The 18,853-nt window shown below is 42.2% G+C and overlaps 1 protein-coding gene across 9 annotated transcripts in view; it reads right to left on the minus strand.

Moving 5' to 3' along the window:
- ADAM9 (ADAM metallopeptidase domain 9) overlaps positions 1–18,853 on the minus strand; it is a 197,428-nt gene that overhangs the window by 56,885 nt on the left and 121,690 nt on the right. For 6 of the 9 annotated variants that reach the window (XM_077919271.1, XM_077919273.1, XM_077919270.1 and 3 more), the window contains 6 exons: positions 18,408–18,484; positions 16,869–17,058; positions 16,522–16,587; positions 8,512–8,583; positions 5,625–5,791; positions 2,978–3,059 (listed from right to left, as the gene is read on the minus strand). In XM_077919271.1, the coding sequence (XP_077775397.1) occupies positions 2,978–3,059; positions 5,625–5,791; positions 8,512–8,583; positions 16,522–16,587; positions 16,869–17,058; positions 18,408–18,484 (654 nt within the window). The remainder of the gene's footprint in view (positions 1–2,977; positions 3,060–5,624; positions 5,792–8,511; positions 8,584–16,521; positions 16,588–16,868; positions 17,059–18,407; positions 18,485–18,853) is intronic. The other 3 variants (XM_077919275.1, XM_077919269.1, XM_077919274.1) reach the window with 3 other exon arrangements.

Below are 18,853 nucleotides of genomic sequence, written 5' to 3' on the forward strand. Positions count from 1 at the left end.
GCTGCATGTGGAGGAGCGGAGACACAAACCGGTTCCTCAGATTACGAGACTACTGCTCTTAACCACTACATTCAGATGCAAATTGCAAAACATATTGCCCTGGTACTTTGCCTGAGGGCGTTTAACCAGTGAAAGGACTCCTGACTACTCGCTGTGCTTTGAACTATTGTTGATGTGTGAGTATGGTTTTTAGTTAGCTATATTTTACCATGTTTTTATTTTCTGTTTGTAACTTCTAAGAACTGTGCAAACCTTTTGAGTAGCTTTTTCAATAAATTTGGAAAAGGACTTTTTGCCTTTTGTATTCTGTGCCTTTGCTCAGAGAAGCTGAACTGGTGCCTGACCGTTTGGACACCTACCAGTTGAATTAATGTCTGCGTCATGGTAAAGTGACTCAGGGCTGAGTAACCTGGTAAATATCGAAGGGAGGTTCTCCTCCCAGAACCCCATTTGAGGGTGGCCCAGGAAAGGAGGTGATGGCAGCTTTACCGTTTGACTTGTGATTTGCACCAACTAGTGAACTCTCCCCCATCCCTGCCAAGTTCTGCCGGTGTCTAGGAGGAATGGTCGGGGGGGGGGGTAGAGCTTCTCTGTATTTAAGCTCATTTTGTAGAACCTAAGATCATATTAAAAGGGACGCAGGTGGCGCTGTAGGTTAAACCACAGTGCAATAAATGTTATGTAATATGCAATGTTAAATTATACAACGGGTTTTAGAATAATTGGCATTACTTTTCAAGGTAGTAGATGACCACCAGAGGCTTAAAAGGAGCAGCAGATCAGGAAGAGTGTTTATTTTACAGCCACTCTGCAGCCTCCCCAGATTCCCACACTTGAAGGAGGCTTTTTCAGATCAGGGAGTGTGGGCAGGCTGAGAGGATGGAGGGGCACTGGATAGAAAAACTTAATGGAAAGAAAAACACACCTTGCAATGTTAAGATAAACTCAACAGACACCCATTGAAACAGTAACAAAATTCTAAAGTAGCCTGAGAATGAAGCAAAGAAATAATAATGGAAGGCTCTTTCAAAGGAGAAGAAAATTTTCCAGAAACTGGAGGACAGGCTTCAGCACAGCACTCACTAGAAGGAGGAGAGGAGAATGAATGAATGAATGAATGAATTTATTTCCTGCCCATCTGACTGGGTTTCCCCAGCCACTCTGGGTGGTTCCCAACAGAATTAAAAGCACAATAAAACATCAGACATTAAAAACTTCCCTAAACAGGGCTGCCTTCAGATGTCTTCTAAAAGTCAGATAGTTGTTTATTTCCTTGACATCTGATGGGAAGGCGTTCCACAGTGCGGGTGCCACTACCGAGAAGGCCCTCTGCCTGGTTCCCTGTAACCTCACTTCTTGCATGGAGGGAACCGCCAGAAGGCCCTCGAAGCTGGACCTCAGTGTATATACAGAAGGTAGTGGTGTGTTTGGGTGCTGAGCTACATCACATCCTATGCTTTGCTGTGGCGACATAGGCAAGGTGTTCACTGATGCAGGCATGGCTTGCAGAATAGCAAGTTTGGCTGTCAACAGGAGTGTGGTCAGGGATTGCAGGGGCACAGAATGAAGTGTGCCCCTCCCCATCCTGTCCAGTCTGCCAGCATATGGTTCTGCTGGTGTACTAGGAAAGCTTTTGTTATACGATATCTTTATTGTCATTGCCCCATGCAGAACAATGAAATTGAAAAAACAATGAAATTGAAAAATGCTTTCCTAGCATTTCTGAAATGCCAGGAGCTTGTTTATGTTAAAGTTTGTGGGTCGTATATGTTTTGACCCACTGAGTCTGCTGCAACGGCCCTGCAATAAATTTGATTTATTGCCACTCCGACAAACTTCCAATGGCGCCCACATGCTTCTACTCCACACGTTGCCACTCTCCTCAGTTGCCGGATAATAGCAGAGTTGACACGCAGCAGAAAATGGCTTGTCTGTGTCGACGTGGTGTCTTGAATAACACAGCTCCGACACCAGTGCTTCTAATCCAAAACTCTTTATTTAGTAGCACTCAAAACAGAAAAGAAAACCTGCAGAATCCAGTTGCATGTTCGCAGCTTTCTGCCTTTTAACAAAAACGAAACGACCTTGCTAACGTTCCCAGAGTGCTCTCCAGAGAGAGCTCAGCCCCCAGAGCACAGATCAAAGGAACAAGCATGGATCATGTGGGCAGTGCACCCAGTTGATAAGAATGCTCCTGGAGTGTTAATCCCTGACAGTCCAGAACCATAACAGTTTAGTGTGCAGTTGGACACAGTATTAGGCAGCTGGAAAGCTGATAATGTACAGTTCTAAAAAATGGTGTGGGGGTAGACATGTTAAGCATATGCCCTTATTACACACTTAAATGACCGGCAATGTCAGGGACAACATGTACAAAAATTATATAAGGGAGGAATGGACTCTGTTTCTGTCAAATCCTAAAGCCACTCTGCCAGCATGACTCCAGTACAGGATTATATCCTAAGCTACTGAATGCAGCTCCTCCAAGAATTGCACTGGAAAACAAATACCCAGAGGCATGTGACTTATACTTACAGCAGGAACAGGGAACCTGTAGCCCTCCAGATGTTGCTATTACTAATCTAATCTTATCTATCCATCCTTTTATGGCAAAATAGGCTTTGCAGTGGTTTACGATGTATAAAAAGCAGTTACAGAAATATAAAAGTATAAACATCCATAATTAAGATATGCAATAAAACAATCCAAACAACAATTAAAAGAGGCTTAAGTTGAGAAACAAGTGCCTCTTCAAAAGTTGGCAGAATGCCAATACCGATTGGGTCTCTAAGGTTTCAGTAGGGCGTTCTTGGATACCAGCTTCTACAATCCCCAACCAGCAAGGACAATGGTCAAGGAACATGGGGGCTGTAGTCTCACAACATCTGAAGGGTCACAAGTTACCCAACCCTGCAATACCTAAATCCAAGACAGGCAACATATACACTTCAGCTAAGAAAGTTCAGCGATACTGTACCAGAGCAACTCCTGCATCAAAATTCCGGAGGCACAGCTTCCCCATAAATCCTGCTCCTACATAATTAGGTTTCTCCCTGTAACTAAAACACAAAAGTAGATGGTGGGCCATACACTTTGGAGTAGCCAAAGGGATTGTGTCTTCAAAACAAATGGCAAAATCTTCACATAATCAAGAAGCTGTGGAGAACATTACATACACAGTGGCCTTCTCAGATCTTGTTACCAAGCTGGTCCCTTCCACCATCATTTGCCCACAATCCCAGGTGAGCAATCTGCTACTTAGCTCTAACATCTGCTGGAATCTTTCAGTAGAAGGGAAATATGTTCCTGGCAGGGGCCTCTAAGCTGTGCTTCTATGCTTTCAATTATCTCTGCTTGCTGTCCACTGGTTGTGGCTTTCTGTACCTACCACTCAATCAGTGTGAGTTTTTAAGAGGAGGGATGACAACATTTTCTTGTGCAGTTTCTGTATTGCAACTATGACAGGTGCTTTGCCAACTTGGTGCCATCTAGCTGTTTGGGATTACAACTCTCATCAGCCACAGCCAACAGATAGCTGGGTATGATAGAAGCTGTAATCCAAAACATCTGGAGGGCACCAGGTTGGCAAAATCTCTGTCTCTCTCATACCCTTCTGCTGGAGTTTTCTGTTATGTCTTAAATTGGCTTTTCCTACAGTTGTCCAAAGATGCATTTGATTTCTCTTCCATATGCTGCCCCACATCAAGAGCATTTAACGTGGCACAACTATTATTTGATATGAGGACATTTTTCATCACATCTTCATCCAAGGAACTCAGGCAACTCTGTGACAAAATGCTTCGTGAGGAAGGGGCATGATATAAATATTGCACTGGATTCAACTAACTGGTCCAAACTTGTGCAAAGACTTAAACCAGCACAATGGGGCTTTCTCCCCTCTGCCCCCATGCCCTCTGATTGGCTGGAGGCAGGGTCCAGAGTGCTCCAAGAACAGCATAGAGGGGAGGGGGGGAGATGGTTCCATGGGGCAAGCAAAAATGCTTGCACTGACATAACATTTGTAACAGCGCAATGCTGGATTTATTCCTTGACAAACAAATACAGAACGCTGGCCCAAGATACTTCAAGGCTGAAGTATCAAGGCTGAAGAGGAATCTGGAAATGGATCTCTCTGGTTTAACTCTGGTATGCTATCTACAACACAGTGACTGATCATAGGCACTTTTTATTTTAGCTTTACTTATGGAAAGGTTGGTTCACTGCCTTTGGCCAGCTGCTGGTGCTCTTGCAATGCTATATTTTTCAGTTAACTGCACAAAAAGGCTGAAAATCCTTTGATCCTAATAGCATAATTCCAAACCCAGAAGTAGGTCCCATTAAGCTCAACAGGGCATGCTCCTAGGAAAGTAGGCAGGATTTCCACTAACTGGTCTTAGGGCTGACATTAATACATAGTTTCCTTCGTTAAACAGGAGTTGGCCACATGAAGCAGGGAATGGGGCAGCGAAAAGGCATGGTGACATAACAGCCCTTGCAGGGAATTAGTACAGGAAAAAGGTTAACCCCCCCCCCCCTCATCAGACATCAGGGCTGTCACCTGCTTTTCCCATATGAAGCCCATTAGAGAGACAATACACCATAACACTCCCAGATGCTTTTGCAGCCCCTTTTCAACATGCAGCCTGGCTGCTGGATCAGGCCAAAGGCCCATCTAGTGGAACATCCTGTTCTCATAGTGGCCAAGCAGGATCTCAATGCAAGAGCACTCTTCTCACTTGTGAGTCCCACCAAGTGTATTCAGAGGCGTTCTACCACTGACAGTGGAGGGAGAACATAGTTATCATTTTCTAGCTGCTTGAGTTATTAAACAAAAGAAAACATGTAGTCTCATCCCTCATACCACCATGAAAGTATTTTTTTTTAAAAAACTACTACATTTGGGATGATTTTTCAGTGGGAGGGGGGAATTCTGCACATGGAATGTGCAAACAACAAGTGTAAAATGTGAGCACATGCACAACGGCTATATGAAGTGGACTAAAACTGATCTGTCTATCCCTAGTTTTAACAGCACTGCATTTTGAGGGAAGGCTATGTTATTTATATTTGCTACCTACTCTAAGGAAGAAATATTGTTAAAGGGCACAATGTTCTATAATAAATATTTTAGTAAAGGGTAAAAACTATGGCTCAGGGTGGAACACCTGATTTCCACGCAAAAGGTCCCAGGCTCAATCCCCGCCAGCTCCAGCTAAGTCTGAGAAAGACGCCTCTCTGAAATCTTAGAGAGCAGCGACACTGACTCGGGCCCCACACTGTGGGTGCCCAGCATGCCCCACCCAAACTGTGACGTCATGACGTCGTAGTGCAGGGCATGAGCTTCAGCACTGAGGTGACTGGACCTCTCCCACCCGAACACCACACTCTCTTCCACCCACCGCCCAAACTCCACATTCTCTCTTCGACTGGGCGTGATGTCCACGCACCTGCCCCTGCATTTTGTGGCTGCCCAGCCCCTATATGTGAAATCTTGTGGGTGCTTGGGCACCCAGAGCCCCAGGGAGATAGCACCTATGTTAGTGAGTCACTATCTCTCAGTGTATATGAGTATGCATGCTATAGCAATATTAGAGTGCTTTATATGAGAAAATATACCTCCTTACACTAACAAAAGTGCCAGATCATGAGGCCGTAGAACAAGATATGAATTTTTCCAACGTAAAAATTTTCGTAGTAACACATCGGGCTCTCCTGATGTTGAGATTTTATTATGGTCCGTCCAGAATTCCAAAGAAGATAGAACAACTGTAATGTTAAGCCTAGAAAATATCTGAAAAGATGGAAGGAATGCAAACTCAAATAAAGGCAGGGAAAAATATATGTTCAGTGGTTCCATCTTAATTTTCGACGAATTCATCCTAAAGATTTGGGTGATTGTAAGTAAGAGCCTGGTCCTAATTTGTGCCAGAGCTCACCAGTCTGCCATTACACGTGCAAGAAGCCAGGGGCTCAGGGCTGGTGTGCCCATGAGGCAAATGTGGGGGTGGCCACAGGGAGGCAGCCTCCGGACAGCTGGAAGGGGTACCACAGTACACACGTTGCGACACATACACTGTCTGGGTTCATGCCGATAGTGGGCAGTGAGTGGTGAGTGCTGTGACAAATAGAATCAGTCACCCATGTCCTGGTATCAGATAATTCAATCTAAGCTTATTAATCTGTAGGTTTGTTAGTAAAGAGTGGCCATTCAGACAAATGTAAAGTAGCTGCCTTCAGGATGGGGTTTAAGATGGCGATCGTAATCAGGTTTCAGCAACATGTTATATTACATGTAACTTAAGTGTTAGATGCAGGTTTCTGATGAGTAATTTTTTTGTATTGAACCTGCTGGAATCTTGTACATATGCCAATAATAATACTAATAACAATCATAATAATAATAAATTTATTATTTCTACCCCAGCCATTCTGGACAGCTTTCAACAGAACATTAAAAACAGAATAAAACTTCAGATGTCTTCTAAAAAGTCAGATAGTTGTTTATTTCCTTGACATCTGGTGGGAGGGCGCTCCACAGGGCAGGCACCAGCACCGAGAAGGCCCTCTGCCTGGTTCCCTGTAACCTCACTTCTTACAGTGAGGGAATCACCAGAAGGCCCCCAGCGCTGAATGATGGAGGTGGAGGCGCTCCTTCAGGTATACTGGGCTGAAGCAATTTAGGGCTTTAAATGTCAGCACCAACACTTCGAATTGTGCTTGGAAACATACTGGGAGCCAATGTAGGTCTTTCAGGACCAGCCACTCAATAAAGGTTTGAGAATGAGAATGAGACTTCCAGACTGCATGCACATATAGATCCTTGCGCTCAAATGCTGCCCCCTCCCCATTCCTCTTTTAGTGTGTCCACTTATGGTTTTAAACTAAACAGAGACTTCTGAACTGGGGAGGTTGGTTAGTTTGAACTATGGTTTGTTAACAAGTCAAGATCCCACACCAAGGTTTGATCCTGGTTTGTTTCAACAAACAGTACTTTTAACTAAACAGAGTTCCTCCACCCCACCTCACCCTGGTCCCAGTTCAGACATAAAAGAAACTCTAATTAGTTTGAAATAGGAAGCAAGTAGCTTCTGATCTCCTTCTCATGGCTGTGCCAGAAGAGGGGAGAGAAATAAAGAGTGTGTGAACCCAAGGTTCACTGCTAATAGTGTGAAGTGTTAGGGGTAGCCAGTGTGGTGCCCTCCAGACATTGTTGAACTCCCATTCTCTTAAACCATTGGCCATGCTGGCTGGGACAGATGTGAGCTGTGATCTAACAACTGCTGGAGGACATCATTTTGCGCACCTCTGTGCTAAACTGTGTGTTGGCATCATCTGTCTTGAGAGACAATGGAGTGTGCCTCCAGATGTGATGTCAAACCGCTGTGTTAGCAGCACTGAACTGACCTCCCTGGGACACAAGCTTGGGCAGTGCGTCTGGAGGTCCTGGGCTGCCCAGACGAGAAGATCCTCCTCTCAGCCTCACTGATGTGGTCCAAAGGAAAGCAGAGCAAGGCGTTTGGCACCAGCTTGGCTGCAGCAGCTGCTGGAAGGAGGTGTACAAGGTGCCATCCAACTGTCTTAGGGATTCCACTCTGGATTTGTGTAGGGTTTATTCCTTAGCCTTTTCTTCTCTCAAATATATCCCACAAGGCAGCAGAGCTTTAGGATCAGAGTTTTCCTTCTTCCCAGGTTGATGAGCCCTATCTGCCCCTCACTTCCCTCTACAACACATGCAGAAACTGCCTTCTTGACTGTTGGACCCCCTCTTGGTCTCATCTGCTCAGTCTGCTGGAGCCTGTCTTTGCATGCAGGGGAAGTCCCTAACTCACCAAGGGGTTGAGACCCATTAGCTACCCTCACCTGGTTTAGCCAGCCAGCCAAAGCTGTTCCTGGGGTGTGGCCACTGTTGTATGCTGACAGCTTCTAGGAACCATGGGTGAGAGCTGAGTGCAGGGTGGCAACCAAAGTGGACAAACTACCCCAGAAAGAGCAGGATGTGTCCCCTACCAGAGGTACTACCCCTCCCCTAACATTCCATACACCCCTGTGTTAAACCATGGTTTAACATTATGTCCTAAAAGCGTCAGACATGCCAATCTTGTCTTCTACTGTAGGGTAAGTACTACTGAAACCATGCATGCTGTTTAAGTTAGTCAAAACTAAGTGGTGTCTCGATTTAAATGGAATGTAATCTATACTAATTTAACTGGATCAAGACCTAATTATCTGATATAACAGAACATAATGATCAGTGTTGGCCATTTAATTATTTGCGTACATTATTTATATGCTCCCTTTCCAAGAGGAACATTTTATGTAACATTGTAATGTTTAAATAAGATCACGAGCCATGACCTCATGAGTGTGCATGTATTCCTATCATCCAATGCTATGCAATTACTTTGCCAGAACATATGCTTGCAAGACAAGGCTGTTAAGAGTGAGCCAAGTGAAAACATCCAAGTGGCTCTTGTTAGTACAAAAGAAAAACAAAACATGGCAGTCACTTACACTGTTGACAAAACCAATAAGCTGTGCTATGCTGTCGGTTACAATTTCTCTGCTTCCACCCAAAAAGTTGTACTGGAGAGAAAAACAGTTGTGCGCATCATAGCAAAAATAAACAATAAAAGTGTTGGCAACAGAACACATGCAACTTGATATGACAGCTGAACCAGACGTTGGGCCAGGCATATATGGAAAAGAGATGTGAAGTGATTTGAATGCACTTAGAGCTCGCCTTTCTGTGCATGTGCGTCTGTAGGATAGCAGTGAATCAAACAACCTTAGCAGGGTGAGATGGTCTTCAGGGTCCTCAACAACCTCCTGTCATGCTTCAATTGCAGTCTACTGCTAATAAGCTAAGTGAGTATACGGTGTTATCTCATTTTATACTCAGGAGTGGCCCTGCAAACCGGATTAGATTGAGATAAAAGGGCTAGGCCAAGTTGACCCTATATGCCAAATCTAAGGCTAACACTCTATCCACTACACCAGTTTCCAACCTGTGTGCCATGGCACCCTGGGGTGCCTTGAATGATGGTCAGGGGTGCTGTAGGCACCTTCCCTCCCTCCTCTGATGCCCTCTTGCATCTCTGCCTCCCAAAGGCTTGCACAGCTGTTTGTTGCAGCAGCCTGGCTACAAGCTCCGCAAGCAAATCATGCCTCTGAGGCTGGCCAGGGGATGCTGGTTGCCAGGAGCTGAGGCGGCCTCAGAGTAAGCAAGCAAGTGGGTGAGGGAGCCCAGCCAGTCAGTCCACCAGCCCTTATTGTTGAGAATGGCTGAACAAGTAGGAAGCCAGGCAGGCAGGTGCCATGCTGGCATTTCTTGTGCTTGCTGTGTGCAATGCCTTTCTGGGAGCTGAATGCCCAGCGCCAAAGGGAGCCTTTCCATCCTGCAGGCCTGGCGCCACCCACGACTGCCTCCCAAGGTGAGTAAGGTGCTGGCCTCACGCACACCTTTGGCCGGTCTCCACTGGGCTGCTAAGGCTGGGGGCATCCTCTTCCCAGGGCCTCTTTGGGGTAGTTCAGAGACCAGGGGCAGTCGCGGCAGCTGCCTGGAGGACTCCCAAGGAGAGGTGGCTGAGGGAATACTCCACAAGGCAGGGTGTTCGAAAAGGGTGAGAGGCTGCTGACTCTGCAGGCAAGGGGTGACATAACTGGGCTTCTGAGGCTTAGAGTGTTTCCCCACAGTGCAGCTGCAGAAAGAATGTAGTTGGTCAAGGGAACATGGACTCAAAAAGGTTGAAAACCTCTGCAATGTGGGATGTGAAACACATAGCAGTCAAGTACAACATTCCTAGAGTGAACATGATAGAGGATGCTTTGTTCCAGCCAGAATAAAACTTCCTGTTTCCTCCTGAGCTGGGACAAACTTCCTCTGCATGTGACTAGAGGAGGGCATGGTCTAATCCGGCCCCCTCTCTGCCTGGGAACAAAAGCAAGGCAGGGAGCACATCTCTCTCTCTCTCTCTTTCGGCTCTTCTCCATTTTGTTTTTCTATGTGTGAGGAGAAGTGACTGCTTGTTGCAGTCACTTAGGAACTAACTAACTCCTTTATGGGATATTTCCACATATGCAATATACTTTTGTAACATAAGTCTGCTTTCAGGGATCCAACTGTGAACTGAATGAATGTGAGTAAACTACATTTATATTGACTTTAATAAGATTATTGTGTTTATTTTTTTTAAGAGGGACAAGAAGGGATCCTACCAGAAGAGCTTCCAGTTGATCGCACACCATCACAGTCGAAGGTCTCTTCGTCGGAGAAGACCTTGGTACATCAAAGGCGGGGGAAACTGCTCCAGTGTAGCGGACCCCCAGGAAAAACCTCAAATCGAGCATGAGGTCGAGCATGAGGATGTGGGATCCGGTGGGCGTCAAAAGCAGGATCCCCCCTCCCCGGTAAGCTCTGTTTTGAGCTCTGAGACCAAGGGGGTTGGAGCTGCAACGCAACGGATAGAACACTTCCTTTGATGGTACGAAGCTGTGAGACTGTGAGGCATTAGTGGTCAATTCTTCCAATGCTAAAATCATTTAAGGACTGTACTATGAGTACCCTTTATATTTGGATTAAAATTTGGAACAATCTGGGCATGGGTAAGGGAATTTAAAAACGGAAGTCAGTCCCTACCCGCTGATAGAGAGACTTTTAAACTTCCAAAGACTGGATCTATTAACCCCCCAAAAGCAGGTGAAGGGGGGGGGGGGAGAGGATTTAACATTACTGAAATACCTGCAAAAGCTCTTTAAAATGTATTTTAAAAGCCGCTTGACTCTCTGGAAGCGGTGACCAGGTCAGAGTGGCAAACAGCCATTGTGATGTAACAATAGAAGGAATGCTTGTTACTTTCGTTTCCTACTTGGATATTTTGAAGTTGCTGCAGTGGTCAAACTGAAACATTTTAACCCTTAAAGTGAAAACTAGCAACATACCTCTATCTGAATTGCTTGAGGAGTGAAAAAGGAAAATAAATAAGAATGGCAGGTTGGAAAAATTGGGACTGTATTTTAACTGCCTTGTCCTGCAAACTGGAGCTGTTGTCTGACTTCCAGCTCATTACTCCTGACTGTTTTGAAATAAAAGTATCTTTGACCTTGGAAATCTGAGTTACTAGCGGTGCTATAGCGAGTGAGCCTGGGAAAAAGCCACAAACAAGAAGAGACTCTAAAGACCAGGCTTTCCAAGAGCAAATATTGGAGTTTATGAAAGATAATAAGCAGGGTCTGCAGAGTCTTGCAACAGAGGTCAGAGCTAATACGCTCTGTCTCCAGGAATTTAAAAAAGACTTTGGAATTCTGTGCAAAGACCTCCAAGAGGTTAAATAAGAAGCTGCAGGTTTACAGAAAAGACTATCAGAGATTGAAGCTGTTAAACTTTCAGACTTAAAAAAATTACAGGAAGAGGCCCAAACAGCAATAGCTTTTTTACAACTTAAGGAAAGAGAGACATATCTTCGTTTGAGAGGCCTACCAGACATTGAACAAGGAAATTTGAAAGAGTGCTTGGTCCAGGAATTTGTGTCCTTTTGGGACCTAACAAAGGAAGAGGTGGAACCCACAATTGTAAAGGCCTATAGATTTGGACCCAGAGGAAAAAAGGACTCAAAATTTTATATGATTGCCTGGTAGTCTTTCAAACAAAGGATCAAAGTGATAAAATTTTGGGATTGCATTACAAGAAGAATTTTGAAGTACAACAACATTCAATTGTTTTATTTAAAGAAATCCCAAATTTTTTCTTGGCAAAAAGAAATAACTATTTGGATCTTACAAGTGCATTGAGAAGAAACAATATCTTCTTTCGATGGGAATTTCCACAAGGCCTTTCATTTAAATACCAGCAAAGGAAACTTCGAATCAGGTCAATTGAAGAAAAGAGAAAAGAACGCTAGTGGTTTTGGATTTGACACAGGAGCAGGAGTTGGATCAGCTACAGGTGCAGGTCTGGGATCAGGATCAGGACTTGGGGCAGGAGTCAGACCTCCAGATTTGGACTGAGATAATATGGCATTAAGAATTTTATCTTGGAATGTGAACGGACTTAATTCACGGCCTAAAAGAAATAAAATTCAACATGTGCCGATAAAACAGAATTTAGATGTGATATGTTTACAAGAAACTCATGTAATAAGAACCCACAGGAACGTTCTGCAAAATTAGGCCAGGAATTTATCTCTTCGGATAAGGTTAAAAAAAGAGGTGTTGTGATTTATGTTAAAGAGAAATTGAGTCCCAAAATGATCTTTAAGGATGAAGTTGGAAGATATGTTGTAGTGGAATTGACAGTACAAGGCCAAAAACTCTTGATGCTTGGAATCTATACACCAAATGAGGGCAAATCGGAATTCTTTAAAAATTTGTAGGCCACCCTTACGGATTACTGGATTACAAAATTATCTTGATGGGGGATTTGAACAACAATGATGGATAGAACCCAAAGGCAAAAACTTACTAATGATGGGAGGCTACCAAAGACATTTTTTGAGATGGTGGACAATTTTGACCTGATGGACATTTGGAGATTGAGGAATCCAAAAATGGAGAAAGATTTTTTCAGATGCAAATCTATCATGTAGCTGCCTGGATTACATATAGCTAACTAAAGACTTGACTCCAAGAGTGACTAAATCTGAGATTTGTCCAATCATTTGTCCTATCATAATGCTGTGCTGACAAAGTTAAAATTGTCTCTAGAGAGTTCTTTTAGATGGCGGATGAATGAAAAATGATTTGAAGAAGAAGAAGAGTTTGGATTTGATATTCCCGCCTTTCACTCCCTTTAAGGAGACTTAAAGCGGCTAACATTCTCCTTTCCCTTCCTCCCCCACAACAAACACTCTGTGAGGTGAGTGAGGCTGAGAGACTTCAAGGAAGTGTGACTGGCCCAAGGTCACCCAGCAGCTGCATGTGGAGGAGTGGAGACGCGAACCCGGTTCCCCAGATTAGGAGACTACCACTCTTAACCACTACACCACACTGGCACACTGTTGATTGTAAATAAAGCTCAGAAGACCCTAAAGGACTATTTTGAGTTGAATTTTGGAATTGAAGCAAGGGTCGTATGGGATGCAAGTAAAGCAGTAATGCAAAGTTTCCTGATTCAGCAGAATTCTATCAGGAAGAAAGCACAGAATGAGCAAAAGGAAAAAATTCTGTCTCAATTAAAGGAGAAAGAGAAAAAAATGAGATGTAATCCAAAAAATCAACAAATTCAAAAGGAGATTAAGGTGTTACAATCTCAGTATTCACAAATAGTAAATCAAGAAATTGAATGGAAAATTAAATTGATGAAACAAAAGACTTTTGAATCGGCAAATAAATGCGGAAAATTATTGGCTTGGCAATTGAAAAAGAGACTGAAGAAGAGTACAATAATTAATATTATGGAGGATGGAAAGAATATTGAGAACCCAGTAGAGATTCGAAAATGCTTTCAAAAGTACTATAAACAGCCTTACAAAAAAGAAAAAGAAGAAAAGGAAAAAATGGAACAGCTTCTGGACAAAAATAGATTGCAGAAAATTCCAGCGGATAAAAAGAACCTACTAAATGAACTGATTACAAGACAAGAAGTTGAAGGGGCAATTGCCCAAATGCAAATAGGCAAAGCACCAGGACCTGATGGCTTAACATCCAAATATTATAAAATATTTAAGGATTGGCTGATACAACCATTGATGGATGTTTGTAACAAGATATTATAGGGGGACAAAGCACCCGAGTCCTGGAAAGAGGCATTCATCACTCTGATACCCAAACCGGACACAAATAGAGCTCAAGTAAAGAACTACTGACCAATTTCTTTTTTGAATGTGGAGTATAAAATATTTGCATATATTTTGGCTACAAGATTGAAGAAGGTTTTGAATAAGCACATACATAAAGATCAATCAGACTTCCTACCTGAGAGGCATATGAAAGATAATATTAGGAACATAGTGGATGTGTTGGAAAGATTAGAGGTAAAAATGAAAACTAAAGCAATGTTAATGTTTATTGATTCAGAGAAAGCCTTTGATAATGTTTCTTGGAGCTTTATGAAGCAGAACTTATGTAATATGGGGGTTGGTCAAAACTTTTAAAATGGTATTAATGCAATTTACTTTGAGCAGAAAGCAAAAATTATAATTAACAATGTGGTCTCAGAAGAAATTAGGATTGAAAAGGGAACCAGGCAAGGGTGCCCACTTTCCCCCCTGCTTTTTATTTCTGTCCTAGAGGTGCTGTTGAACATGATAAGGAAGGATGAGGAAGTTAAAGGCATAGTAGTGGGAACTAAACAATATAAGTTAAAAGCCTTTGGTATTGACTTTACAGGACCTTGAGACCAGTGCAATCAAAGCACTGAAGATAATTCAAGAGTTCAGACAAGTTGCAGGTTTCAAATTGAATAAGAATAAAGCCAAAGTCTTGGGGGGGGGGGGACAACGATACATGAAAAACTTAATTTAGAGGAAACCACAGGGCTGAAGTTTGCGAAAAAGGTGACGTATCTGGGTGTAAATATGATTGCAAAAATTTGAATTTGTATAAAGACAATTATGAAAAGTTATGGAAGGATATCAAAAGAGATTTGGATATCTGGACAAGGTTGAAATTATCTTTGTTGGGCCGAATTTCAGCGGTAAAGATGAATGTATTGCCTAAGGTGTTATTTTTGTTTCAAGTTGACAACTTGAATTGTTTTAAGGAATGGCAAAAGGAATTATCTAAATTTATCTGGCAGGGGGAAAACCCCCAGAATTAAGTTTAAATTATTAACAGATGTGAAAGAGAGAGGGGGTTTCTCCCTGCCAGATTTAAGTATTTACTTTGAAGCAGCATCCTTTTGCTGGTTGAAAGAACGGTTTTTGTTGGAAGATACAGATGTTCTAGATTTGGAAGGTTTTGATAATGTATTTGGTTGGCATGCATATTTATGGTATGATAAGATAAAAGCTCACAAAGGATTTAAAAATCATAGAATTAGAAAATCTTTGTACAATGTTTGGATAAGATATAAGGATTTGTTAGAAAGGAAAACACCAGATGGATATCACCATTGGAAGCTAAGACCCATAAAAGGTTGAATATGAAAGCCACATGGTTGAAGTATAATGATATTTTGATGGAAGTAGGGGACCAATTTACATTGAAATCTTATGATCAGTTGAAAGATAAATTAGATGATTAGTTCCAGTACATCCAGATAAATGAAGCATTTAAAGTGGATAAGAAAATTGGTTTTCAAACAGAGAAATCCAAACTGAAAATGGAATTATTAGATACAAAAATAAAAAAACTTATCCAAGATGTATAATTTATTGCTGGAATAGCATACGAAAGATGAACAAGTGAAATCTGTAATGATTGAATGGGCTAGGGATGTGGGGCACAATATTATGATGGTGAACTGGGAGAAATTGTGGAAAAAAGGAATCCAATTTACAGAATGTAGTGTATTAAAAGAAAATTTGATGAAAATGATGTATATATTGTACTTAACACCAGTGAAGTTAGCAAAAATGTATCATACTCATGATAATAAATGCTGGAAATGCAAGGGAAAAAGAAGGAACCTTTTACCACATGTGTTGGACGTGCCCCAGGGTAAAAAGACTTATGGGAAACGATTTATAATGAACTGAAAATAGTGTTTAAAAACACATTTATTAAGAAACCAGAAGCCTTTTTACTTGGTATAGTGGGGGGTAAAATCCCCCGAAAGTATGCTCCTTTTTTTCTGTATGCCACAACAGCTGCGAGAATATTACTAGCGAAGAACTGGAAGAAACAAGATTTACCAACTATTGAAGAATGGCAGATGAAGATGATGGACTATATGGAACTTGCTGAACTGACTGGGAGACTCCGGGACCAGAGAGAAGAGATGGCGGAAGAAGATTGGAAGAAGTTTAAAGAATATTTGAAAAAAAATGTTGATATTTAAATTAGAATAGCTTTGGAAGTGGATATAGGCTGTAGGGTAGAAGTAGAAGATAGTGTATTTTAAAATAGTATTATATGTAAGGGATAAAATGTGAAGATTTTTATGCTAAAAGTAAGTGCGATTTTTAAAAATGGTTAAAAATTATGATATATATAAACTGCTAAAGATGAGGTAAAATGCAAATCAGATAGGAAGGACTTGGGGAAGCTCACCTAACAATGTTTAGAAAAAATAAGGATAAGACAAGAATTTGTTTGTATTGTTTGTTTGTTTTTTCTGTTTGTGCTGTTTATTTGTGTTATAAAATGAATAATTTTTTTTTGGAAAAAAGAAAGAAAGAAGGGATCTTACCAGGAATCCTATGTATTTAGAGGCTAAAACTAGCCTGCAACAAGTTGTGCGTTTGAAAAGGGAATGTTGAAACTCTGCTTAGATATAGAACTTGCTAACACAAGTTAGGAAGGATATCATTAAACAATATATCCTCTCTTGCCTCCCTGAACATTCCCACATGCACAACACTATGCTGGTTCAATGAATTGCCCTTGCAGTTTAAGAAGATGTGTTTCAGGTGGTCAGTAACTTACCAAATCCTTATCCAAAACGATATATATTTCTATGTATCTGTGTACTTTAGTGACATCTGACAGTGGCTGAGGAAAGACAAAATAAATCACATTTAGTAATCATTTTTGTATTTTGGTCCCGGAGCTTTTATAATGCAAAATGGCTTAACGTTAGCAGCAGATTACTAGAACCAAGCCTGCATCAAGCTGCCCCACTGAAAAAAATCGCTTCAAAAGCTGTGCTTTGCATCTGTATTGTAAGCCTACTAATCTGAGTTCTCAGGGAGGACTCCAAATAAAAAATGATTATTGATGGTAATTACTCCTAAAGGCCAGTTTAAGAATGAAAGAAACCTCTTAGCACTTACCACAGTATCTGAGAGCAGCTTATAAGGCATGCCCTCACTCCCCAGTTGTCTTTCTGTAGATGGCAAATCTTCTCTCCTAAGTGGACTCTGGAGGTTTTTGTTGTTTATCTGATAAATCAGGTGTTCAAAATTAGCTGAGGATTTCAAATGCTCAATTCCATAGCTGACATTCTCAAGCTGCAACAGCCCTCTGGAAAAAATAGAGAGTACTAGCCAAGGTTCAAGGAGACTACAGTGGTACCTCGGGTTACATATGCTTCAGGTTACATAAGCTTCAGGTTAGACTCCCCTAACCCAGAAATAGTACCTCAGGTTAAGAACTTTGCTTTAGGATGAGAACAGAAATCATGCTCCGGAGGCAGCAGCAGCTGGAAGCCCCATTAGCTAAAGTGGTGCTTCAGGTTAAGAACAGTTTCAGGTTAAGAATGGACCTCTGGAACGAATTAAGTACTTAACCCGAGGTACCACTGTACAGGAAAAGTGAGCTTAATTAACCTCAAACCCGCTGTGGGATGCTATGAATGTTTTTCATTACTCCCTTTATGCTCTGAGCACATGATACCCCACCTCACACACAGTGGCTTTCTGATCGCTCCCAAACAAACTCCCATCCCTTATCTTGCACCTCACCTCCACTTCTCGGTGCTCATGTCCCAGTAAAATCCTGCCCATCTTTTGTCTCACCTTGAACACTCTCAGTCCCTTGAACACATCCTGCTCCACCCTTTCCCCTTGGCTGCCCTTTGATGATGCTCTTCCTTTGAAAACTAAGGGCTTAGCCACACTTATCTTTGGTCCCACTCTTTCAGGCAGGGTCCCGCCCACCCCAAGCATTTGCCCGGGGGGGGGGGGGACACTTGTTAAAGATGAATCAGTGCAAACATCCATTTGGGTTTTCCACTGACTGACATTTGCTCCAGTCGAGCTTTAAAGAGTGTGTTTTCACAGGGAATGCTCCAAAGCTAAAAACAGGTGCTCAGACACAGAGCTTTAAATTGTGAGCTGTGTCAGGAAAGAGCAGAGGAAAGATAAGTGTGGATAAGCCCTAAATCATTCCAAGAAGACATTATAGAGAAGCAAATGGCTGGCATAAGGACTGCCAATCACTGGAGTTTGCTAGTTCTGTGTTTGGGCGCACAGTATCTTAGGGTGCTGGCCATCTCCTCTGGATACCTCATACAGGGACAGGGGTATTTGGCTGTCTGCTGGAATGCTTAAGCAGGGCCTCCACTTATGCTTATGCTCAGCCTGCATGTTTGTAAATAAGCTCAAATATTACAAAACCAAGTAAATCTACAGTGATTTCCTTCTAAAGGAGACCAAAACTGGGTAGGCCCCACACCTGGGAACTTTCCACTGCTCAGAGAAGAGTAAATATCTTGGGCTGCTGTGAACTTCCACTCAACAAAGTCAGGAATGTGAAGCACAATGATGGGGATGGGAGAGACAGGACATATACTGCATGTACTTTTGTGAAACATCGGGTGCCTGGATTATGCCAGAGACAGATAATTGATTTAGGCTGTTGAAATCTCTTACCTGAGCCCATAACAGGTGCTGAGTATTGCAACAGAGTTTGGGAACCCTTGTATGTATCCTTGGTAGAAGCATTCGCCCTAAAGTTATTTTTTTAAATTAGAAAAAAGCAATTGATGCAGCATTTACACAATTGAAATTCTCTATTAACTAGCCTTACATGCAGTTTTTAACCCTCACCCTCCTGCCCCACAGTTTCAGTCCCCCCCGAATTGTGCTTCTAACCATCTTCCATCCGTTCATGTCAATGTGCCAGTGACAGCTTGTCTTAGAAAGAGAGAGCTTTCGAAGTTATTTGTGCTGTTCATGTGAATTATTATTATCTATAACATGTGTACACTCCCATTCATCTGAGGATCACAGGGCAGTTGTCAATGTAAAAACACAAAAATAGATGGTATAGTAACAATAGATAGTAACACACAATAGATAGTAACAAACAAAAACAA

This window comes from Podarcis muralis, chromosome 15, assembly GCF_964188315.1.
Source record: "Podarcis muralis chromosome 15, rPodMur119.hap1.1, whole genome shotgun sequence".
Classification (NCBI taxonomy): domain Eukaryota; kingdom Metazoa; phylum Chordata; class Lepidosauria; order Squamata; family Lacertidae; genus Podarcis; species Podarcis muralis.